Below are 25,891 nucleotides of genomic sequence, written 5' to 3'. Positions count from 1 at the left end.
TCCTCTGAGAGCCATGCATATTGTCCCAGCTCCAGGGTCGCAGGGGGTCTATGTTGTTACCATTACACAATTTGTTACATATTGCTCACAGATCCCATTTAAGCTGCTCAGCCTCCTGAAAGAGCTGTTGGTGTAACTAGCACGAACCAGGAAAATCCTTATTTGGAAACTGCATGGTTTTTGCTATTAATGCTGAATCAGGAAGACTTATCCTTAAGGAGCTGTGGCGCCCGTTTGCCGCCAGCAAACAGAGCTTATCTGGAAAAAATGTGGCTACTAAGAAGTTGTGCTTGGCTCCCATTTTTTTTGTAAGCTTTTTTTTTAAAGTCTTATTTGGATGCATGCCCCAGAGAGTGGGTGCCATTCTGTAAGCAGTGGCTGCTTACTTGTTTCCTCGCCACCCAGACCCAAAATAATCACACAGAAACTATGTTATTTAAAACTCTGCTTGGCCAGTAGCTTATGCTTATTTCTAGTTAGCTCTTCCACCTTAAATTAAGCCATTTTTATTATTTTATATTTTACCATGAGGCTTGTGGTTTACCAGCCAGGTTCCTGTGTGTCTGTTGGTGTCTCTCTGAGGCCACCTACTCTCTCTATATCTTTTCCAGCCTGGCTATATTCTGTTAAGCTTTTGTACAAAAGCAGTTTCTTTATTAACCAATGGCAATAAAACATATTCATAGCATACAGAGGGGAATTCCACATCAGGGGCTGCACCTTCCTTAGAAACCCTGTGGATGGGAAGTTATCAAACAAAGAACAAGATGTATCTTAGGAAATTGTTATTCTCTAAGTTTATACGAACTGGAACTGAGATAGCTACAAGGAGAAAGGAGGTATGGACAAAGCCTACTGCCTGGATGGGTTGTCTTTGGGGAAGCTTTTAACCGGATGAAGAAATATCTGTCTATACCCTCACCCTTGTAATTTTGTGCCTTCATCTCAAGGGCAGCCCTGTGTCCCTAGCAGCAAGAGCTCTGTTGGGATGACCACAGGTGTTACCAGGTGGGTGACATTTAGGCTAGTTCTGGTCCTGTTGGTGAAACAGCAGGTATGTGAGGCAGACTGCATTGGAGTCGTAGTAGTCTCCTTTCTGCAGGGAAGAGAAGGGAAGGCTGCTGCTTGTGCTTTCTAGTCGGCAGAGTGCTGCGAGCCTTTCCCTCGAAAGGTATCAAGTGAGCATTTTCCAGTTTGTTTACCTGTGAGTTGTGTTCGACGTATGTAATAGGGCTGCTTGGGTGTGTCATTGGTCACCTCCTGTGGGCTCCTTGGGAATAAGCATTGGAATTGGGAGTGCTCACAGCTCTCACATAGGAGGAGTTCATGTCAGGAAATAACCAGATGTTGTGTGTTTCCACTTGATGATTGGAAATAGTGTCTATGTTAGAAATGGGATGGGCTATGTAGATGTGTGTAGACACATGGCGTGGCTGTTCTGCATTCAGGATGGTGTCTCAGCAGGGGCTGGCAGGCATTCTTGTAAGGCTCCATAGTCAGTCTGTCAGTGCATGGATCACGTGCAGCTATGGAGTTCTGTGGGCACTGTAACGGAGCAGCCACATATTATTCAACACGCAGGCACATTGTGTCCCAACAAGATATCAGTTACAAAAGCAGGTGTGAGTTCAGTTGGTGGCTTCTGTTGTTGAGTGGCAATTAATCACAGTGAGAATGTGGTTGTGATTTTATGTATGTATGTATGTATGTATGTATGTATGTATGTATGTATGTATGTTTTGTGTTTTTAGAGACAATGTATGCTCTCACTATGTAGCTCTAGCTGTTCTGGAATTTTCTCTGAAGATCAGGCTGGCCTCAAACTCACAGAACTCCGCCTGCCTCTGCCTTCCAAATGCTGAAGTTAAAGGCGTGCACAGCTATGCCTGGCTGTGACTTTAAAGTGCAGCATATAAACCTAAATATTGGGCAGTGAGTGTCTCCCTAAAAGGATCCATTGTTGTAGCACCAACAATGAATAAATACCCAGAGACAGATATTGGGGTTCAACATGAAGACCAGAAAAGCAAAGCAGCCAACCACTGGCTCTTACCTCTACATCAGTCTGAAATGGCGATCCTGCCTCCAGGAATCCTCAGAGTAAGACTGAGCCTCCAATTTGTCCCCTACCATCTTATAGTCCTCTCTAGTGCTGGGATTAAAGGCATGCATCACTTCTGCCGAGTTTCTATGGCAAACTAGTGTGGCTACCAGGATTAAAAGTGTGTGCCACCACTGCCTGGTCTGTAAGGTTTATCAGTGTGGTTGTTTTACTCTCTAATCTTCAGGCTTTGTTTATTAAAATGCAAATGAAATATCACTACAAACTGTACATGAGTAACTAGGGCTTTCTCCAAGTGAGAGACTGTTCTTCATCACAGGACAGCCTCACCAGGACACAGCAGCACCACTCCACAGTGGGAACAAGGATGTTTCCCACAGGCCTCAGCTGCAGACCTGGGAGGAGGCCATGGCCTGACCGGAAAGTGGACTGCGTCTGTGCTTGTCCCTCAGTATTGCCCCTTGCTGTGCCACCAACAGCTCCCTGGGAAATACAGATTCTGACTGTGTTCTGGTTTGGATAGCTGGCTTCAGAGAGGTCGAATGACCAATGTGGGAGCTTTGGTTGAGCAAGCACATGCTGGCAAGGCTGGACAACAGCTTGTACCTCACCACTGTGGTCGTGGGGTGGCTGCTGCCACTGCTCAGACTGCATATATTCACCTTGATTCACAGAATCAATAAAGAAAAGCTCTGGGCTTTGGGTCTCTTCTTGACCTCTGAGCCTCAAGGTCTCTGTGGCCAGAGGAATGATGTACCCATCTAGCGTGCCTCAGTCAGTGCTGGCTGGAATTGACATGGTGTTACCTGTTTGGAAAAGATCTGACAGTTTCTTAGAAACTTCTGTCTACATTCTGATGCAGCATCTCTCCTTGCTATTCAGCCCTGAGAAATCTAAGATGCGTGCTTCCAAAGTCTGCAGGCATACTCATTGAGCTTTGTTCATTCATAAATAGCTTACCCATGTGTGGCTCATCTCAGAAGACAGTGTGCACAAAATCCTAGGTTCTAAGTGAGTCTGTTTTTGGAGAGTCTCAAACAAGCCCAGTCATTCCTAGTAAGAAACTAGCATTTCCAGGGTCCAGGTGGGATGGTGGGAATAGGTTGCAGAGGACACCATCATTTTGGGCAATGGAAAGTTCCTTCTGTCTTTCAGAGAACAGTAGTCAACTTCCTGAAGCTCTACTTGAGGGTCACAGGTCTATGCTTAAAATTGACAAAGTTTCAAAATTATACCTTATGTATCATATCATAAGATTAATTTAAAATGTAGAACAAGAAAACAAATAAGAAGCCACATAAAATGTCAAGCACTTTATGGCTGCTGGAGCAACCTACTTCTTTCTGGACATGTGTCCATTTTATGTATTGCATAGTGTCAGAAGCCCCAGGAGCTTCAAAGAGTAGATGCAGAATTACCCACACAGCAGCTTTGAGCACATAAATGCAATGTGTGTGTATGTGTGCATGGTATGAGTATAAGACCAGACAGGCTCCCAGTTCCTTGTGGACATGAGCCCTGTGGAGAGGGCTTTTAGCATCTCCATACCATGTGTTAGGAAAGCGTACAATCCAGGTGCCATCAGATGACTTTTGGTGGATGCGAGTGATGATTTAGACCTGGTTGACAGCACTGGTGGGGGTGCTGGTGCTGTGTGCTGTCCTGTCGCTTTGTTCTGTGTGAGCAGCTTTTTCGTAATGTCCTCCCTTCTGTTAGATGGGTTTCCATATGCCTGGGTCATTCTGGAAGTGACCACTTGTTCTTCACGCTCCTGATGCACAGTAACCATGGATGCCTGTGTTTCTTTTGCTTCTCCAGGGTTATCTTCCTGCCAATGTTGACCGGAGACCAGCCACACTGCAGAGAAAGCAAAAGGAATACTTTGCTTTCATTGAGCATTATTACAACTCGAGGAATGATGAAGTTCACCAGGACACATATCGCCAGGTATGTGAGGCTTTCTCTTTCCCACGTATCACTCAATACTGGGGTTTGGAGCTGGTTTGTAGGGGATGTTTCATCTATCAGGAACCTGATAGGCTTGCAGATTTATGTTTTCTAACAATAAACATTTGAAAGCAATTAATGGCAATTTGCTACCAGCAGCAACATCTGGCTTATTTGAGTTCCTTCTCGGAGGTAAAACATGAGACTCGAGTCAGGTTACAAAATAGATGCTGAGCTCTGTTAGTGACGACCTTCATCTGCCTTGGGTGATGGTGGGCATGTGGCGCCTTGGCCTGTTCCTGGTACTCTCTAGCCTGCTTTTGAGAGGTGGCACCTTGACCTGTGACTGGCATTCTACAGCCTCTTTCTGGAGGGTGGTGCCTAGGCTTGTGGCTGGCACTCTGTAGCCTGTTTCTGTAGGACTATAGCTCCTCAAACTATTGCCTTCCTGCATTTGATTATTATATATTTACTGGCCCCTGAAGGTTTATGTTCAGATCACAGGCATTTAGTTAGAGATAGCATTTGCATGGTTTGGCTTTCTCTCTATAGGTTAGTCTTGCTAACACTTGTAGCCTTTCTCCTATTTTCCCAGGCTTGCGATTGATGAGGCAGGCTAGGGGTAGGATATGGGGCATGATGGATGTGCTGTCCTATCCGCATAAGAAATACATTGCCCGTGGCTCTTGTATAAGTTTATTCTTGCTGGTAGTGGGTACAGAGGCAGGTCCATCTTCCATGAGTCTAGTGTACAGTGTGTATCTCTCCACAGGACTGTCACTGAAGGGGACCGTGTACTGAGGGTGGCTCTCCAACCAGTGGACCTTGGCATTCTTGTCTCTCACCTATGCCTGGGCTCCTGCATGTGGCCCTCCTGAGTTCTCTGACCTTGCTTGACCTTGCTGTTCTATGTGGGTGTCCCTCAGCAGGTTGCTTGTGGACTTTCCTTCTATGTGCTCTCTGTGTATTTGAATTGCAAGTTTATCTCACCTTGTTCCCCTGTGCTGAGGACCCAGATTCTGACTGTCACCGGGAACCCTTTGAAGGACACAGAGAGCAGGCCTTTTGTAGTTGAGGAGGTTGAACCTAATGGCTTACTGTTGGCCACAGGCCAGCTAGTGTTAGAGTGAAGTGGTGACCTCAGTTACTAGATGTTAGCTGCTTCTCTGCACATGGACAAGGATAGAGAGAGACTGCGAGTCCCCTTTGGGTTAAATGGCTCGCCTCTTCTCTGTCTGTGCAGGCTGTTGCTCTGGAACCCCAGAGTGATGCTAGTGCTACTGGTATGGGGTGCCCGCCTGGGTTGTGGAGCCAGTCTGTGATGCCGGCTGTGCTCAGAATGCTCCTGTTGGGTCACCTCTTGGACCCCACCCACATGAGGTCTCTACTGAAGTTCCAGCAAACAGTGGCAAGACTCTCATGTCAGGTGGTGCTCAGGCAGGAATTTGCTGACACTAGCAGAGACATTCAAATGCTTCCTTTAAGGTGTTCTAGATTCCTCATGGACATTGTGCAATAGAGGAAATTATGGCCTGTGTTCCAGATAGTCTTGCACAGCTGAAACCCTAGGCTCTGTCTGTGTCCTTGAATCATGCTAAGTGTTGGGCTGAAAATCAGTGTTCACTGATTGCTTTGGCTTATGTTACTGTGGAGCTGAGGGTCCACTCTGTTCCTAACCATGCAGCGTGCCTGTCTCCTGAGGACAGTTGAGCCCTGCTCAGTTGGGTACCTCCTGTTGAGGAGCCTCGTGACAGTCCTCAGAGCACGTTAAGGGCAAGTAGCATGTGTCATCCAGGACTTCTCTCATCCTATAATTTAAGCATATGTCTCTCTGTATCTGCAGATCCACATCGACATCCCTCGGATGAGCCCCGAAGCGCTGATTCTTCAGCCCAAGGTGACTGAGGTAAGAGGAGCACTGGCTGGGGAGTCTCTGCTGATGTCTGTCTCTCTGTGTGACTGCTGCTCACTGCACTTGAGGGGCCTGATCTAGGAGCCCCCGAAGTATATAATTAGTCGACATGTGAACAACTGATTATTTTCAGAACGTTATTCTTATATAACGATTCATACAAAAGAATATATGTAATATGTGTATGAGTATTTCTAACAGAAACTTATGTCCTTGAATTTAGGAGCCAGAATCCCTCCAGTGCTGACCAACTACCTCTGTGAGCTTGAAGCTGGTAGCATAAAAGCTATTTCTCCATGCTCAGGGTTCTGCTACCCAAGCTTCATCTCTGCCCCCACTCCCCCCATAAAAAGGAGTAGACTATCCGTCTTTGACTTTTATTTGCCATACTTTGTGGCTTTAGCACTAAGGAAGCAGTGTGGTGTTTTTGTTGAGTCTGGAGCTGTGTGTGCCATTCTTTGTGCAATTCAGTCTCTGCAACTCGTATTTTCTTCTATTGTGTAGCAGTCAGGACAAATGTCTGGACGCCTCCCAATGTTATGCTGTTGGGACAGTGTTGGTAGAGTCCTCATGTGCATTTATGCGTGTGTACCCCTGTGAGAATTTCTCCGAGGCTTTCGTGATAACATCAATATGCTTCCTGGAGGGGTCTGCAGATGATGCTCACCTGCAGTGCTGGAAGTCTGGATTTCCACTCCTGGGCAGTTCTTGGAGCATATCCAGGCTCCCGAGCTCTGTGTGTCTGGTGGATATTCTTATCATGCTCCTGGCTTCATGTTCCCTAGCTAAAGAGTATATATGCATATAGAGATGGGTGTCTTCTGTGCCCTGTTCTGGGAAATGCTTGTGACTGTCTATACCACCCCTTTTCTTTCTTTTTTTTTTTTTAACCCATTAAAAAAATAAGTTTGTGATCTTTATACATTTGGGATTCTAATTTTTGACAGTTATTTGATGGGCTATGCTTAGCCGTGCTGAGTTGAATATGATGCCCCCTTAGGTTATTATGGAATGCTTACTTTAAGAACTCTTTTCCCTCAACATCTGTCTTGTAAGTCTTCTCTCATCTTCTCATCTGAAAGTTTTTCTTTCCCCGCCATTCATTTAATTTGTAGCTGATAGCAGCATCTGCAGGCAGTCAGTGGGAACGGTGCAGGAACTTGGCCTTGTCACTGCAGTGTTCTGTCTGTGCCACATCCGCAGGCGTCCATGAGGACCCTAGTGCCTCCCCCTTACTCTTCTGAGTTGACTGGGTTATTTTAGCCTTCACTCATTTATGTTATTTTCAGAATCACCTTGACAGTTTTCTTTTTAAAGTGTGTTTGATTTCTGAACGGAATCTAGTCCTATTTTTATTTGTTATTTTGAGACTAGGTCTGTCTAAGTTGCCCACGGTAGCCTTGAACTCACTCTTGCACATTCCCTGAATTTCAGATCCTCTTGGCTTTATCCCACCAAGTGTCTGGGATTGTAGGCCTGGGCCAGTAGACCAAGGGAAACCTTTATGAAAGGCCTTGTACATGCTTTATTAGATTTATTCCTAACCTTTATATTTTTGTTACTAAAGTAAGTGGTATCGCTTTAAAGTAGACTTACTCTCTGAAATACTTTGTTTTTCATCTTTATTTTCCCCCAGTAAATGCATTTTGAACCGTGGACATCTCTTGCCTGCTCAGTAAAGCTGCTCAAAAATTCTAACATTGCTGAAATAAAAGTGCTCGTAGATTGTGGGGCACAGAAGGGGAAATGAGTTTCCACAGGAGTGCTGCTCCAAGGCCCTTCTCTCTGATTGCCCTTCTCAGTGCTGTGCTCACAGAGTCTGGAAACAAGGCTAATGCACCTCTCCTTTACTTAAGGTTTTCTTTAAAAATGGAAAATAGATTTTGGTTTGTCTTTGTGTGATTCTGTTTTTACCCTACAACTTGGCACATTGCTTACAGAGCTGGCCTGTGACCTCTGGTCTCACTTGTGGTCCAGAGTCACCAGCTTGGTGACTGACTGTGGTCAGGCGTTGGTCCTCTTGCTTTGCAGCTTCTCCCTGACTGTGAGTTTCACTCAGCCCCTGAGACTCCTCCAGAGCTATGGAGGTGTGTATTTAGCAGTTGGCAGGGCTGAGCAGGGACTGAGCAGCCTGTAGGACAGGCAGACCTCTGGGGGAGGAGAGCAGACTATCCAGGCTGCCAAGGGTGACTGTGGATAATTTGAGTGTGACTGCACTGGGGAATACGACATGAGGAGCAGGGGCTTGAGGAGAAACACTGAAAGGTGGGTCTTGCATTGGCTAGTTTTCAGGAGCCAATTAGATTTCTGGCACCTCGGAAGTTGGGCTTTATCCATGGTGACAGCAAATCTATTGGCATGGTAGCTTCATGAGATAGAAGTTGATTAGCGTCCTCAGAGCTAGTTGTTTGTCGGACGGCTGGTTGCCACTGTGCACTTGACTTTAACCTCAGAGTCCAAGCAGCTGCTTGGTGCTCTTGCTCACATTTGCATCCCACTAGCAGGGAATTAATGCGACACAGATAGGAAGAGCTGGCACATCCCTTTGAAGTCATATGAGTTGGCAGTGTGGTACTGCTTGTACCCCGGTGACTTAGTTTGGTGACATGGAGTTACTTCACTGGACATAGATGGGAAAACAAAGCAGTATTCTGAGAACAGAATTTCACATGGCAGCTTGGTGGGGCTCAGGGGTGTTTTCTGAAATTAGGCTTTTTTCCCCCCAAAAAAACTATTGATATTTGAAAGAAAAGTTAGCTACCTTTCACTTTTAGTTCCTGCCCATTTTGTTGAATGAAGTCCATCTAAGATGACCTGTGGCACTTAGCTATTGTGGCTAGTCCTGTGTGTTTGTTGAAGACCTGTATTCAAGTGCAGATGTTGGCAACTTCAATATTTGCGCAGGGGCCTTTCCTCCACAGCCGTCCTGTTGTCTGTCCTTTGCTTCTTAGAGCAGCCAGAGTAGGAAGAAGTAAGAGACTGCTCCAAGGTTGCTGCTGAGACACGATACCTTGTTACACCTGAACAGACCCAGCGTAGTGAACCACATAGGCCATGAAACCCAAGCTTTGACCGCAACTCTGAGTGGACCTAGGAGCTTCCTGTGACTGGGAAAGAAGGGATGTTTTTCGAACTCAGGTCCCAGTGGAGCATCAGCCTCTTCTGTCAGACATCAAATGTTTTATGAGTGGAGGTGGCAGTATGCCTAGGTCCAGATCCTGGTCCCCATATGCCTCGTGTGCTTGGGGTGGGGGCTGGGGGCAGGTGCTGTTCTCTGCTCTGTAGCCCCTGTTGACAGGACTCCTGATCTGCTGGTGCACCTGTGCTTGCCAGGTGACTGGCAGCAGCCCCCTGTTCCCTCCTTGTCATGACTGTGCTGCAGTATCCCTGCCCTCATCTGATGTTTACTGTCCATGTCACCACGAGCTGTGCTGAGATGCTGAGTGGGAACCACCTTGCTGTTACTCTGTCCCTGGTCTGCAGGCTCTGCCAGGGAGAAGCTGCCCCTTCCTTCTCACTGTGCCCTGATTCTTCTTACAGGTCTTCCTCCCCCTCCTGTGCATTTAGAGCAGTGGATAGTGACACTGGCATTCCCACAGCCTAACAGTGCTGAGGCTGCCGTGTCTCCCACATTGGTTTTGCTCCTTGTCACTTTACTTGATGTCTCAGTTATGGTTCTGTTGCTATGAGGAGACACCGTGACCAACGCAGCTTATTGAAGAAAGCATTTACTTGGGGGCTCGCGTACAGTTTCAGAGGGTGAGTCCACGATCATTATGGTGGAGAACATGGCAGCAGACAGCAGCCATGGTGCTGGAGCAGTGGCTGAGAGCTGACATCTGATCAGAAGTTGCAAGCAGAGAGAGAGGGGAGTCTGAGCCTGATGTGGGCTGTTGAAACCTCAGAGCCCACCCCTAGTGACACACTTCCCTAGTGACACCCCTTCTTCAACAAAGTCATATGTCCTAGGCCTTCCCAAACAGTCCCCAACTGGAGCTAGACATTCAAATATATGAGCCATTCTCATTCAAACCACTACACTTGGTATCATGGTTCCTTTTTTCACTTTTTATTTTTATTTGTAATTCACAAATGGGGCCACAGTTTAAGAGTCCAGGAACTTTTACTTGCTATTGAATCAGTTCATCAAACTTTTCTGGTGTCTGTCAGATAAGAGTTGGTCTATCAATCATTCCTCTTCTTGATTTTTATGGCAAAAACATCAGAGCAGAAGACTGGCTGCCTTTAACATATATGCCCAAGTTAAAAAAATCTAAGATTTAATTTAATTTTTAATTTCAAGTCCCCACTGTCAGGCCCAAGACAGAGAATGGTGTTGGTTCTTTGAAGTCCCTTCTTTTTCCTCAAGCTCCTCTATATGATATAAGTAACCCCTGGGATAATGGTGGCTCTCTAGTTTTTTGTCATGGCTTTGCCATGTGGCATATGTATGGACTGCTACTCATTATGGTAGGCATTGATAGACGGTCCTAGCAGTGTGCTTATGTGTAGTGCTCCTGGGGCAGTGCACCCCTGAGTATGCCTGTCCTTATAGTGGTAGATGTTGACAGATGGTGGTAGCAGTGTGCGCTAGCTAGTGTGTTTCATAAGGGTGTTTTTGTTCATACATAAAGTACTTTGAATGGATTTACCTGACTATTACATATCTATGTGTTCCCTATTCCCTAATGTTTTCATTTTTACTTTAAAAAAGCTAATCATACAATTTAATGGATTTCATTAAAACATTTTACACATGTATGTACTTTGCTTGTGTTCCTCCCATTAATTATCCTTTCTTCTGCCTTGCTCGCTTGCTACTTGTTCCTTTCCTGAAACCTAATTAGTCTCTTCTAGTTCTCTCTCCTTCTCCCTCCCTCCCTCTCTCCCTCTGCCCCCTCCTCCTCATGTATACACACACAAACACATACACTCATGACCATATTCTGCAATAAGAGAAACATGATAATCATCTGAATCTAGCTTATTTCACTTAACGCGATGCACTCCAGTTCCATCCATTTTCCTGTAGATGGCAGAATTTCATCTTTTATAGCTGAATAAAACTTGATTATCTACATTCACCACATATACCACATTTTCTTTCTCTCATTTTCTTATTTTTCAAGACAGGGTTTCTTTCTGTAGCCTTGCAGACCAGGCTGGCTTTGAACTCACACTTGCCTCTGCCTCCTGAGTGCTGGGATTAAAGGCGTGCGCCACCACTGCCTGGCTACCACTTTTTCTTTATTCATTCATCTGTTAATGGATTTGGCTGTTGTGCATAGCCTTGCATAACCATACTTAATTCTCTCCAGCTAAATACCCAGAAATGATGTAGGAAGATCATATGGCAGTTCTGTTTTGGGTGTCTTAAGAACACTCTATACTGATTTCCTAGGGGCTGCACCTGTTTACATTCCCCCAGCTGTGGGGTAAGGCATCTCCTTCCCACTAGCGTTAGTTATTGTTTGAAGGGTAGCCTCTTGTTTTGGAGTGAGATAGACTTTCAAAGAAGTTTGGTTTTGTTATTTCCCTCATAGCTAAGGCTGCTGAAAACTTGTTCATGTATTTATTGGCTCTATGTATTTCCCTTTTAGAGACTTGTGTGGTCAGTTCATTTGCCTGTTTATTGATGGGATGAGGTTTCGGTGTTCAGCTTTTTGTGGTTTTTGTAGATTCTGGATATCAACCGCCTGTCAGAGGACAAATTGCTCCCTCCATTCTGCATGCCATCTCTGCACTCTTGTCTCATACAATCCAATCTGTCAGTTCTTGCTGGGGTTTCCCAGACCACTGAAGTCCTAGTCCTGTGTTTTCCTCTCAGGTTCAAAGTTTGAGGTCTTAGTAAAGTCCGTCATCTGATTCGAATTGATTTTTTAAACTTGGTTGAGAGATAGAATTTAAGTCATTTTCCTCTAGTGGTTTAGAAAAGGCTGTGTTTCCTTCAGTGTATGCTTTGGCACCCATGGAAAGTCAGGTAGGTGTAGCTCCGTGGGCTTGTTTCTGGGTCTTGGGTTCTATTCCCTTGGTCTGTGTTTTTGCTGTTTGTTACCGTGTTTCTGTAGTGTAACTTGGCTCAGGGATTGTGATGGCTCCATCATTGTTCCTTTGCTTCTGGCTTGTCCTTCTACATGTGTATTTCTGAAATGGTTCCCATGTGGAGAGCCAGTTGTGGCCCTGGCCACCAGCAACCACTTGTTTGCTGTCTGTCGGGATTTCCAATGTGCTGGGACTTCTTCACCTGGCCTTGGCTCCCTTGGTTTGTCTGTCTTCTCTGTTCTGACTAGTCCTTGATTATTGCCTCCTTGAGTCTTGTGGGCTAGGTAAGGCCACCTACGCCTGGTTCTGTTCCTTGATTGCTTCTACCTTTCCTTGTGTGTTAAGGTCAGCTGGCTAGGTCTTGTGGACTTTCACAACTTGAGTTGCATCTGAACTCAGGGCCCCATGCCTACATAGCAGGGACTTAACCTACTGAGCCACATCCCCAGCCTGGCCACTTGATTTCTTCAGACATGGGGTAACGTGTGATAGTGAGTATTTCATTACCAAGTTTAAGAAAAGAGCCTTTAGGAAGAGTTCAGAGTTTGTGCTACTTTTGAAGCAGTCCCCCACTAGCAGACATGGATATCAAGAATGGTGAACAGACTCTAAGAACTAATAATGTCTTTGAGTGTCCGTGGTCAAGGCCTCTCCGACCAGTATATTTCCAGTAGGCACAATCCATGGAGCAAGGGTCTCTCTTTGCTATGCCCTTTGGTGAATCATTCGTGCTTCTCCACATCTTCAGCATAAGTTAATGTCCTGTGCCTCATATGACCTCCTTGTATATGCTCTTTGCTGTGCTGACCCTGCCTCCACTGATGTTCCTGTTAATGTGAGCACATTGCTTCTACCCTTCTGCTCAAAGGGCTCAAAAATCCAAGTTTTTTTTTTTTTTTTCTCATGGAGTTGTGGGCTCTATGAAGAATGACCCTACTCCCCAGAACACTTTCAGATGATACGGCTAAAGATTTTCAGGAATTGTTAAGTGACTGTGGAATCAGGACTGGTTTTGCCACTCCAGCCACCGCCCACTGACTGGAAGTCAGCTTTAGCTTCTTCTCTAGCTGCCTGTGCCTGTTCCGTGTGGTTCTGGGTAAGCTAGGTCTTTGAGATCATCGAGACAGGTCTGGTAGCATCAGACTTAGACAGCTGAGCTGACTGAAAGCTTGCCTTTGCTCATAAGAAACTGGGTATTTCTGGATTTTTCTGAGGAGTGCAGCCTGCTCTTTGAGCTATAGGAGTGGCGAGGTGTGCTAGGTCACTAGTAGCTGGCAGAGGCCTGCTTTGAGACTCCTTCAGGGGCACTGTTGGCTCTCTGTAGAGGAACTAGAGGGCACTGGCCTCCCAATTGCAAGTTGGACTCATCTGTCCTCAAAACACACTCTATGCATCAGTGCCTGTGTTCTCCCAGGAATGTGCTGTGCCTTACTCTTGGGTGGTCCTGATAGACCTTGAGTCCCACTGACAGAAGCTGGTACTTGGAGCCAAGTCTTAGAGCCCAGGCCAACTCAGGTCTTTATCCCCAACCTTCTCAGGCCTTTCATGATGTGTCCTGTTTGCCTCTGTGGGTGTGGACAGATGGAGGTCTCCTGGTTGGCTGTGGCAGTCCCCTGTGCACTGAGCACTGTACTGTGGATTTGTTAGTGTGGATTTGTGTGTGCATGTGTCCCAAGTCAGCATTGACTTTCTTTACTTGGTTGCCTTCGTTTTATATTTTCCATCCAGTGTGTCTCACTAACCTTGATACTCTTAGATTCGGCGAGGCAGGCTGGACAGTGAGCTCCAGAGATTTGCTACCTATTTCTGCCCTTAAAATCGGGATTATAGCCAGCTCTGACTTTTCATATGTATTCCTACCTGAGGTCCTTGTGCTACAGGGTGGCACTTTGTACCTGTGCTGTCTCCCCAGCCTCTGAGCTCGTTTTTACCTTATTTTAGTTGTTTAGTGGTGCTAGTGATTGTATTCAGGACCCTCACCCATGCTAGGCAAGTGCCCGGTTAGCGAGCTGTGCCCTAGCCTCTGAACTTGTTTAAATATTCATTTCTCTCTAGGAAACTTGACTGATGGAAAATGTATATGAATCTATATGCATGAGTATGTCACTCATTCAGCAAATATTGAGCTGGCACCTGCTGTGCTACAGGTGGTGCTTGCTTTTTATTCACTCGAGCAGCGGGGTGATGGTGTACTGGTGTGGGAGTGGGGCTGCCTTTCAGGGCTCATTTTGCCACTGGTAAACTCCTTGTTTTGGGATCAGAGGCTGTGCTTGTGTGGGCTCTAGGCCTCTCCTCTGTAAGTCATGGGTTGATGTGTTTTGGGGCTCTAGACTACCAAGCCCAGCCATACATAGGGGTGCAGGTGATGTAGGAAGGGCCTGATGTCCCAGAGTGTGCTGGCTCTTCAAGATTTGGTGTGCTTAGAGGGTCTGCGACTCTTTTATTCATGTGAGCATTCTTTCACTGCCATTACTGTACTGCTTGCCTGTGTGAGGTCGGGCAGAGTAGTAAGTTCTGGCCTTGGCTGGCTTTGGAGCCCAATACTAAGCAGGAGCCACCAGTGAATGACAGTGGGAAGGACGGGAAACCAGAGAGTCACAAAGTAGGACGTGACTGGCTCTTCCATAAAAAAGGTGGGCAGAGAGCCGGCAGTGCAGAAAGGAATTGTTGAACTGGTCTCAAATACCAGCATTTAGTTTATCTAGAAGCAAGGAGATGCCCTTAGGGTGGTGGGAACTGAGATGGCAACCTCCTGGGCTCTCAGGACGGTACAGAATGTGGGTACTGGCTAGAAGAGGCTTTTGGTTTGGGGAGAGTGGGCCACTATGCTTATGGATCAACAGTAGGTCTTTAAGCCTTGGCGGGGATGTGCATACGTATGTGTGGGTGGCCTGGGTGGTGTGATTCTGTTGTACCTTGATAAGATTAATCTTAAGAGTGAAGATGGAGGAGAGTGAATGGGTTGAAAGAGGACATTGAAGAGGAAGGGTCAGCGAAGGTGAGTATCCTGAGGAAGAAGGAAGCCAGGATAATTATTACATTTGTGGCTCAGGAAGCTGGGTGCCTAAATGTGTCTTCTTGGATGGAGATAACTTTCTAGGAAATTAAGAAATCTATTTACCTTGTGGGGACATGGATGCATGTACATGCGCATGAGAAATGGATACATGCATGTGTGCTACATCCGTCCTTCCCTTCCTTCCTTCTACCCCCTCCCACTTCCCACTTACCTGCCCACCCATCTATCTCTAAGAAGAGAGCCATTGTTTACCAAGCCCTGCTCTGTTCTCCATCCCTGTGGTCTGCTGGTCTCCAGGGAGCAGAGCAGCTAGTGCTAATGGTGGGGAAGAACTGAATTCCGGGCTTGGTAAAATACTGTGGTGCTGTGAACCAATAAAAAGTTAAGATCATTGGACTTTTGCAAAGAAACTGGAATTGATATCTGTCTATGTTTTGTGCCTTAGTATTGGAGACAGTGAGAAATATTGATGGCATATATTTTAAGTAAATTTTTACTATGTTCATTTCTTGCTTTACTGCCAATTCCATTTTCTTTCAGATTTTCGAAAGGATCTTGTTTATATGGGCTATCCGACACCCTGCCAGTGGATACGTTCAGGGGATAAACGACCTGGTCACTCCGTTCTTCGTGGTCTTCATTTGCGAGTACATAGGTAGGCGCACACCACAACACTGTGCCTCCTGGATGCCCAGTGTGAGCTTCAGTGGATCCACTCTGTTCTCTGCACATTTATATCAGTGCTGAAAAAGCCTTTCAGCATCACAATACTAATGAGTGACAGTTGTGTTGGTCAGGGCTCTCTAGAAGGACAGATCTTATAGATTCAATCAGTCTGTCTGTCTGTCCGTCATCCATCCATCTAGGGGATTTATTAGAATTGTTTATAGGCTGTGGTCTAACTAGTCCCAAAATGCCTCTCTACCAGTGGAAGGCCCAAGAATCCAGTAGTTTTTTAGTCCCTAAGGCTGATGTCTCAGCTGGTCTTCAGTATGTGGTGGAATCCTGAAGTAGGCCAGTGAAGGAATGTATTTGCTAGCAAGAATTAGAGTAAGCAGGCAAAGAGCAAAAGCTTCCTTCTTCCATGTCCTTTATATAGGCTGCCAGCAGAAGGAGTAGCCAGACAGCCTGTGAGTTCCAGATGTAGTCAAGTTGACAATCAAGAACAGCCTTTACAATCATGGAGAGGGACAGTCTTATCCAAGGTCAGCTTTAAAAAAAAAATCACTTTGAAATCCATACTCAGCCACTGCAGATATGCTCACAACTGACAATACCCCATTAAAAAATACTAAATGTGGAGAAATGAGTCTATTTGGGAATTTGAGTTTTCCTAGTGGCCCTCAGCTCACTAACTTTCAGGGCTTCATTTCAATGGGTAAGGCTAATGTGATAGAGTGTTTAGTGATTTGTGTCTAAGCTGTGAGCCAGACTTTTCAGAATTTTCTAATTCTGACATCGGTAGCATTGCTTTATGAAAAGAATTACATATAAATTGTTAGCTGTGTGAGGGGTAGACTGTACCATTTCTCTGAGTCCTGTATCTTCAAAAAAAATTTTAGAGCTTGTTTTGTATGTGTGTATGTAGGTAGGTTGGGTGGCAGGTAGGGAGGTAGGTAGATACATGCCGCAGCATGCCTGTGGAGGCCAGAGGGCAATTTGTAGAAGTCTTTTCTCTCCTTCCGCCATGTGGGTATTGGGGATTGGACCCAGGTTTTCAGGCTTGGCAGCAAGCCTCTTTGCCCACTGAGGCCTCTTGCCTGCTCATGTGTCCTTTTCTTTCATTTGCATTAGAGTAGCAAACTGTAAAATGATATTACTTGCTCTGAGCACTTCTAAGTTTATAAAACGTCTGATTAGTGATGTGTACACTTTCTGATTCATTTGTGGAAACAAATTGAGTACAAAGGCGGGGTCATTCTTTAGCTTGAACATTGCATTTAAAATTGACACTGTTTGTTCCCCGAGCCCCCTCCTCATCTGGCGCTGGCTTGTTTTTATGTAGATATGGACTGAAGCATTTTAGCTCTCATTCTGCTTTAGATCCTTCCTTTTGTGGCCATCTGGAGAGATGGGATCACTCAAGGACAGGTCACCCCGAGGATGAGAATACTTCCAGTGAACGGATTCTATCATAGGTCATTGCTAAGCAACTAGGGAGAGCTACTGCTTACTCCCTAGCATCTCTGTCCTCCCCTGCCACGTCTGAGAGGTAACAAGGGTGCTCCTGATGGTCCTTAGAGCAGCAGGGCCTCTGTCTATGGCCCTCAGTTAATGGAGAAGTTCAATCACAACATTTAGAGGACTGATGGTCCAGGCTAAATGGAGCGTTTGATTAATGTGGTAAATACATTTGCTTTAACTGCTTTATCACTGACTTATGTTGTAAGACCCAAGTATTTCTTAATGCATTTCCTGATTATTAGCAGACAGGGTGAATGGCAAAAACTGTGGTGTTAATTGTCCAGGAGAAACAATGATTGGAGGAGGTTGGGACTATGCTCTGAATCAGTTCTGAACTGGGTGCAGACACATTCCTACTTGAACACACACATGCACGCATGCACACATGCACTTGGACATACATATGTATAGATACAAATGAACATACACACTATGAACTTATGTACACACACTAAATAAGTAAGTTAAAACTATTTTTTAAAAAAAAAAAAACAGACAGTGGAGGCGCATTCCTTTAATCCCAGTATTTGGGAGGCAGAGACAGGCAGATCTCTAAGTTCAAGGCCAGTCTAGTTTACAGAGCGAGTTTCAGGATAGCCAGGGCTACACAGAGCAAAAAAATTTTTAAGCTACAGGATGTAGAGAAATAGCCCAGTGTGGAGAAGAAACTGGGCCCGAGAAAGATGAATTGGTGACCATAGCAATGTGTTGGAGAGCTTTAGGGAGATGGACTGTTCTCACAGAGAATGTTCTGAACTGTTGTTGGGTGGAGATTGAGGATGACCCAGACTTGCAGACCTGGGTTGGCATTCCTGCAGGCTCTGAGAAAAGGAATGTGCATGGGCTGTCTCAGAAGTTTTGATAAGAGCAGGCAATCACTGCTCTGGACCAGCCCTGAGAAGGGCAGGTCTTAGGGGCTTGGACGGGGGAGGCTCTACATCACCTTCAAGGTCACTACAGCCAAGGGAAGAGGATAGGGTCAAGAGGCCCAGGTGGGAGACAGGCAAGCAGATGAAACCCTTGGCTACTATGACTCAGTTTATATGAGCCCTTCTGGATGTCTGCATTTTCCTCAGGACTCTCTCGTGGGTGTGTCATGCTGCAGAGTAGGAGTTTGGCAAATCCATCTGGATTGCATCCCTATGATATTTATCTACTGTGCAGTTAAGAGCCAGACTTTTAAACCCATGTAAGAGAGTGTTGCCACTTTTGGGAAGTACAGATAATGGGGAAAGGATAGGTGGGAACCCTCAACCTCCCCTCATTGGTGCACTCTTCTGGGATTCCCTCCTCTAGTTGCTGAGGAGTCGCTTGGGTTCCTGGGACACAGTAAAGGTTAGCAGATGGGAGGAGGGTGGTCATGCAGCCTGTGGTCACTTGTGGGTGACAGTGATTTTGGTGCTCCCTCTGAGTCCTCTTCTGCACACCTGTATTTGTGCAATTGGCAGCACACTGTGTTCTTACTGCTTTTCTTGCATGACTGTAACATATGCTTTCTCTATTGTATTGAGACATCTTTCTGAGACTCATTCCTGCCTCCTGCATGTGGTAGTCTGTGAGATAATGTCGTATAATTCATGAACTCATTCTGCTGCTATTGGATTTTTAAAAGCCCCCCCACCCCCAATATATTTTTTAAGTAAATCCTATACTTTTCAAACAGCCACTATCATATTTTGTCCAAGAATGTTAAATTTGGCTTAAAATTAAGAAACATTATTTCATCATCTAGAATCACACATTTTCAGCAGAGTATGTATTTTAGTTTAAATAAATATTTTGAGCATAGGGAAAAAAAAACAACAAAGATGCATTCCCCCCACGCATCTCTGCTATTTCAATTTAGAAACAATTTTGACCAGGCACTTTGGGCTGATACCTCAGGGTAATTGAATGTTCGTTGGCTGCACGGGGAGAATGACGATGGCTGTTCTGCCCGATGAAGACTATCTCACAGTGGATTCTTGCTCAGGAGGTTTAATCTCAGGTTGATTTGATTCTGTATGTCATCTTCCTATAAATTACTCTTGAAAGCAAACATGGCAGGGGACTGGAACAAACAATGCATTTTCCTATGAGCATTAAGAATATTTATTTCTGTGTTTCCTGTGTAAGTCAGAGTTTCAGAAGTACAGCTTGCTCTTAGCATTGCTTTCTGGAGAGGATGTTCCTGACCATGGTTAACGTAGGTGGAGCTGCTGCGCTGTATCCAGTGTATTGGCACAGGAAGCACATTCCTACTGGACAACTGAACACTAGCTGGGTTGGCCTCCAGTTTGTGTTACCACCGGAGTCAGGCTTTGAGGAACGGTGAGCGGATGAAGTGCTGCTCGAATCTCGTTCAGAGTCAGTTTTAGCAGTGTGTGCTTTTGTGCGGGCTTCACTCTTACTTCACTGTACATGTCTTTCTCAAGTGCGATGTGAGCCTGGACAGCAGCTAAATTCATCTGCCCGGCTTCCTCCAGTGGGGAAATGCTACTGCTGTCCACAGGTTGTTTGCAAGCCTGTGGAGGCAAATCCAGAGTGCTGTGTACAGTGCAGTTTCTGTGGCAGCTGTCATCCAGGAGGAAGCGGAGATGGTGTAAGTGGCCTAGAGTGTGACTGACCCAGCTGTCCTGGCTTGCAGATTCCCAGTGCCTATAAATTTACAGGCATTTTCAAAATGCCAGAGCAGTGCACTTCTGCTGACAGATTGGAAAACACATTTGGTCACAGTGTGGTCACATGGGCCGGGAGATGTCCCTGGGAGGTGCGGAGTCTTCTTAGGTCTTGTCAGTGCACTGTTGTACATGGTAGCCATGATGTTGTGTGCTCATATTTCAGGATTGTTTTCTTTTTACTCTTATAGTATTTGCAAAGCCATCCAACATTTGAAAAGAAATGTTTAAAAACTGGTTATGTAATAGTTATACTAATGGGTAGGAAAACTCAGCAGAAGACCAGTCAAAGTTTGGGAGATGGAGGACCAGCGAGGATCATCCACTTCTCAACCATCTGCTGGTCACTTTGCAAGAACAAAGGACATGCTCATTCTTAGGGCATAGGGCGCTCGCTCCATGCTAGACAGGTGCTGACACTCAGAGGAACCTCGTGAGAATCAGGCATGCTGTGTTCTAGGCTGTAGCATCAGAATGGAAATCAGTGGCCATCTGACAAAACTGGAAATTTTAGAACTCAGAACGGGCATGAGGAGCCCTGTGAGATGAAGAAGGTGAACGTGAAGCACAGAAGCTGCGGGTGCAGCCGGTTAGAGCCAGCGCAGACCCATAGTTGAACTGACTGCACTAAGAAGTGCTCTCAAGCTGTTGAGGTTGATTGCTGAAACTGGAAGAACAAACGAAAGCAGGAACAAACAGAAGACGGGAAGGGTGTGCCAGACTAGAAGAGAAATAAATGAGATGTAGAGCAGAAGAGAGAAAGTCTGCACAGCTTTAGCTGAACTGAGCAGGTTGGAGGAAGGGAAAGAGGAAGGCACTCAAGCAATTGACACCGATAATTTCAGAAATGCAGAGCACCAAGGGATTTCATGAGTAATCTCCAAGTAAATGCAGAACGGAGGGATTGCACAGAAGGCACTGGTTTTCAAGCTGTGCTAACTAATTCTGTATAGTCAGGCTGATGGCCAGACACCAGTGTGTGTTGCTGCAGATGTGAATTTGTGAGTGACATTTAAATCAGTTGCCTTTGAGTTGAGAAGACAACCCCCAATGTATAAGTGTGCCTCCTCCTAGTCACTTGAAGGCAGTGACCAGAAAGCATGGTCCTGGAGGAAGCAGAGATTCCTTACGTGTGTAGCCTGTGGTTGAGTTGCTAGCTCTTTGGTCTGCCCTACTTACCTGCAGATTTCAGATTTGCTGTTCTCCACAGTCATGTGGGCCAGTTTCTGGAAATTAGTTTCTTCCCCTCCCTCCACATGTTTATAGGTATAATATAGATCTATATCTTATGCATGTATGAGATTGGATGTAATATCTAAAACAGCTCCATAAAGCCCAGGCCATATGTGTGATAACCCAAAGTTTTTCCAACAAAAGAGGGAGGAACATTTTTACACTCATCATGCAGGGCCATTGTTGCCCCAGGAGCAGAACCAGATGGGAGACCTTGCAGGAAGAAAACTACACACTGAGATTCCTTAACAAATGCCAGCAAGCCAGGTGTAGCAAAGTGGATAAAGGGATTCTGTATTGTGAGAAGTAGAATTTACTCCATGACTTCAAGAATGCTTCAGTGTATGAAAATCAATATAATATCCTTTATCTACAGACTAAAGACTAAAACCAAGTGATTATGCCATTTAATATAGAAAAAAATATTGACAAAACCCAATGTAGCCTAACCCTTTGGAGGTAAAAACATTTACAAATGAGTGCTAGAAGGAATCGCCATATTAGGACAGCTAATAAAGGTGATGCTTTACTTATGCAAAGGAGTAAAGCATCACCTGGCTCTCACGTGACGTTAAGTGAACCACAGACCCATGTCTAAGAGTTCTTGAGAATGCAGGCATGGTGGTGCACATCTGTAATGCCAAAACTCAGGGATTCAAGGCCAGCCTCAGCTACATAGTGAGATCCTGGTTCAAAAATTTAAAAAGAAGAAAGCTTTATGAGATGGGGGGGGGGGTAGAAAAAATCAGCTATCATGATCTGGGTTAGACCATCTTTTCTCAGATACCATGCCAGAAGCAAAAGAGACAAAAGCAAAACCTAGGCTTCCTCAAATGAAAATGTTTGTATTGTAAATGGTACCCTTAAGTATAAAACCACAAGCCTAAGAATGGGGAAGTGTATGCAGATTATAAGTATGCTGAAATATCTGGTGTGTACAGAGACCCTTATAACTTGGTAAGATGACCTCCTTCAAAGAGGGCAAAGGGTTTCAGTGGACATTTCTCCAAAGACGATATGCGTACGGCCAATAAAAATGCATGGAAATATTCACTATCAGTCACCAGGGAAGACAATGTGAGCCAGTTCTTCCTACTCCCATAGACAGGATGGCAGTAACAAGTGCTGTGGTCTGAATGTGTACTGCCCCCCGCCCCCTGGCTCATGTGCTTGGGCACTTGCTTCCAGCTGCTGGTGCTGTTATGGACCCCCATGAGGTGGAGTCCATCTAAAGGAAGTGGTCACCTGTGTCAGGCTTTGAAATTTTGTGCCTCCACCCCTCCCCATCCCCATCTGTTGTCTGCTTTCTAACTGGTACAATGTGACCAGCAAGCTCGCCCTCCTGCCACCATGTCTCCCATGCCATACTGCTCTGCACTCTCAGACTTAGCCAGGACAAACCCCTTTGTTGCTTCTTGCCAGGCATTGCGTCCCAGCAACAGAAATGTGGGTGTGGGGATTGCCTGGGAATGAGTACAGGGTTTCTTCTGGAGGTGTAACATGTTACATTAGATGGTGATTGCGATTGTTTAATTTAGTATATATAGTAAGGATACCTTTAAATGACTGAATTGTGTGGTATTTGAATTGTATCTCAAGAATAAGATGGAGGGCCTCATTTGCGAGGAGAAATCACAGTGTTGCAGTTTTATGCTGACTGACACGTGCATAGCCTTCTCCTTTTCCTGTTGCTGATAATTCATGCAGCGTTTGAGTAAGTACATTCTTGGTTGCATTTCTACTATTTTTCATTATAGCATCAGAGGCACCAAGAATGACTGACTCATTCTTGAAAGAGGTGCCACTGAATCAACGTCTGCTGCCAGTTTTTACATCTTGACAGCATTTACTGGGCAGTAAGTACACTGTAAAGATGATGGAATACATATTTTCATCAGCTCTGTGAGGGGCTTCCATTTCCCCTTGTCTTTGCTGTGATCTAACATGATTGGCTAGAGAGAGCTCGTGTGTGTGTGTGTGTGTGTGTGCGCACATGCATAGCAAAACAGCAGGGGTGTTGGACCCTCATGGCTGCAGTCGTTTGGTAGGTGTGTGGCAGTGTAGTGGAAGCGAGCATCTCACTGACCGTCTTTTGGGTGTGGCACATGAGTACTGTGCTCACAGAAGTACTCTAGCCTTGGATTAAAAGGCAGAGGAAGGGCGGCCAGTGTGGGCAGCTTTGTAGTGATGTGGCCTCAGTCTCAGTTGCATTGTGTATCTCTGATGGATGTCTCTGGAAAGGAAGCTAGGATGGTCCGTCTTAGGAAGATGTCTGTCCTCAGGCTTGATCTTGACCTGTACTTGCAGAGGTTTCATGGCCTGTCTCCTGGACCTGACTTGGAGCCTATAGTGACCCAGGAGCTGCTAACAGCTTCACCTAGGTGTGGCCTTGCTGCTTCCCCGCGTGCTGTGTGTTGTTTGTGTTGGGTCATAGACATTCCACTGAGTTATGAGGGCCTTTTGCTGTGTTCTGATTTGTCACTTTGTGTTTTAACTGACAACCTGAGAAGACAGATGTCTGCCAGCATACTGATAAATTGTTATGGAATTCTTACTCTGGTGTTATAAGGCTTCGTTTCTGGCTTATGTGCGCAGCCATTTGTGAGATTATTGAAGGTGTAAGTGCTCTGCTAGTCGGATGGAGCCTTAACTGCTGTTATTAATGAGCTCACTTTGTCAGATGCTGTGCTAAGTGCTTAATTACTCTGTAGCCTGGATCCGTGAAAGCCTGGGCCGTGCACCCCCTTCCTAGTTGAACACGTGGGGCACCCTGAGCTCTTGCAACTTCCCGAGGCTGCTGAGATACATTGAGCCCTGGTGTGGCCTGAGGGCCGGGGAACTCAAGCTTCAGTCACCTCAGTGGGACACAGGAAGGGAAGCACATCGAATGGGACCAACATTTCTGGCATGACTTTTTATTATATAGCACTCCTAGGCTGGAGTCACAACTGCCTGTGGGGTTTGTGCAGTACTTGCTACACCAGAAGTGTCTTCTTCATGCTTAGTTCAGAGGGAGCCCTTCCTTCCTCTCCAAGGCAACATTCTCTGTGAAGGCTTGAAGTGGCTGAACCTGGGAGGGCACCAGAGAGAGGAGCTGCCTGTTGGACTTTGTCTGGGTACCAACAGTTCTTTCCAGGCCTGGCGTCTTCCTTTTCCAGGAGGTACTGAGCACATAGTCTGAAGCTTGCTTTGTGTCTTCCCTCTTGTTCTCGTATTTGGGGGGCAATTGTTGGGAAGCAGTGTTTGGTGACAGCCCTTGTCTTTTGCTACCTGTGTTTCTTTTCTACAAACATGTGTTTTCTGTTTCAACAAAGTGGAAATAAAGTTCCTAACCAAAAAGGAAACTAGCAAAATCTTATGTGAACTCTCGACTCTGGCCATTATTTGAAGTCTATCAAAGTGGGGTCGTTTTCTTTTAAAAATTTATTTTTTCACAATTTCATACACACATAAAATGTTCTTTGATCAATGTCCCCCCACTTCTCTTTTTCAATTCCTTCCCCCACCAAATTCCTTCTTCCTATTTCCCCATTTCCTGTGTGCACATGTGTGTGTGTTTGTGTATATATGCATACTACTGAATTTAATTAGGGGTTACCTGCATGAGCATGGACTGGGGTTTTTCTACTTGAGCAAGGGCAGTGTAGCAGTAGGGGTACCCCTGAGAGATATGACTTCTGCTTTTCAGCAACCATCAGTAAGTTGCCCATAGTTCTTTAGGGAGACTCTCTTTCATACAGGAGGGAAGGTGGATATGGCTTGTGAAATTCTTCTTCCATCCGTGGCGTAAAACTGCAAGTTCTGTGGAGGCAGGTACTGCTGCTGTGAATTCCTGGGCACAATCCCTTCCGTGTCCAGAAGGCAGCATCTCACAGCCCCTCTCTGATCTTCCTAGTCTTTTATTTATTCTTTTTGCTCCCTTTCTCATGTTCCCTGAGACTTGGAAGAGGGTGATACAGGTGTCTTGTTTAGGACTATGAACTCAAGCATCCCTTGTTCTTAGCACATTGACACAGTTCTCTAATTTGACTGCTTTCTACTGTAAACAGAAGCTTCTCTGGCCAAAGTTAGTGCAAAACAAATCTGTGGATATAAACATAACTATTTAAAAGGCAGTTTGACAACACATTTAGCAACACAATAGTAGAGCCCATGGCCTCCTAGCTATGGGCTTCTGATCTGGATTACAGTACCAGGAACTGACCCCTCCTATGTAGTGGCCTCAGGTCTAATCAGAAGGCGACTGTTACCCTGTAGCAGTCATACCACTACTGTACTAGTGGACACATCTGGCTACATTTCTCTATATCTTGAACTAAAGTATGTGGTGCTTTTCAGCAATAGGGTCTTCTTATTTATTTCTGGTGAGCAACCAAGAACAATGGCAATCGCCTTCATTGTTCCAGGGGCCTCTGGGGTCTTTCTTATAGACAGCTATTAAGGAGATGCCTCATAGAGTACTAGGAGTTTTGTTCTTGACATCTCCCATGAGTGCTGTCTAGAGCCCTAGAGTGTTCTTCATGCAAAAGTGGAGGGACATATCCTCTGGCCAAGGTAGGTTCAGTGTTTCCTCTTCTTTAGAGGGCAAAAGAAGAGCAGCAAATTCCTGGAAGTGGTATTTATGGTGACCTTTTAATTTTTTTTTTTTTTTTGATTTTCGAGACAGGGTTTCTCCGTAGCTTTTGGTTCCTGTCCTGGAACTAGCTCTTGTAGACCAGGCTGGCCTTGAACTCACAGAGATCCGCCTGCCTCTGCCTCCCGAATGCTGGGATTAAAGGCGAATGCTGGGATTAAAGGCGAATGCTGGGATTAAAGGCGAATGCTGGGATTAAAGG

The 25,891-nt window shown here is 45.5% G+C and overlaps 1 protein-coding gene across 1 annotated transcript in view; it reads left to right on the top strand.

Moving 5' to 3' along the window:
- The window catches only part of Tbc1d22a (TBC1 domain family member 22A), a 279,341-nt gene that overhangs the window by 91,500 nt on the left and 161,950 nt on the right, over positions 1–25,891 (top strand). The window contains exons 6-8 of the mRNA XM_050129184.1: positions 3,881–4,009; positions 5,853–5,915; positions 15,523–15,637. Coding sequence (XP_049985141.1) covers positions 3,881–4,009; positions 5,853–5,915; positions 15,523–15,637 — 307 coding nt within the window. The remainder of the gene's footprint in view (positions 1–3,880; positions 4,010–5,852; positions 5,916–15,522; positions 15,638–25,891) is intronic.

The sequence above is a fragment of the Alexandromys fortis genome, unplaced genomic scaffold, assembly GCF_014885135.2.
Source record: "Alexandromys fortis isolate MF-2015 unplaced genomic scaffold, M_Fortis_MF-2015_v1.1 scaffold_28, whole genome shotgun sequence".
Lineage (NCBI taxonomy): Eukaryota > Metazoa > Chordata > Mammalia > Rodentia > Cricetidae > Alexandromys > Alexandromys fortis.
This window is presented reverse-complemented; position numbering and strand designations above follow the sequence as displayed.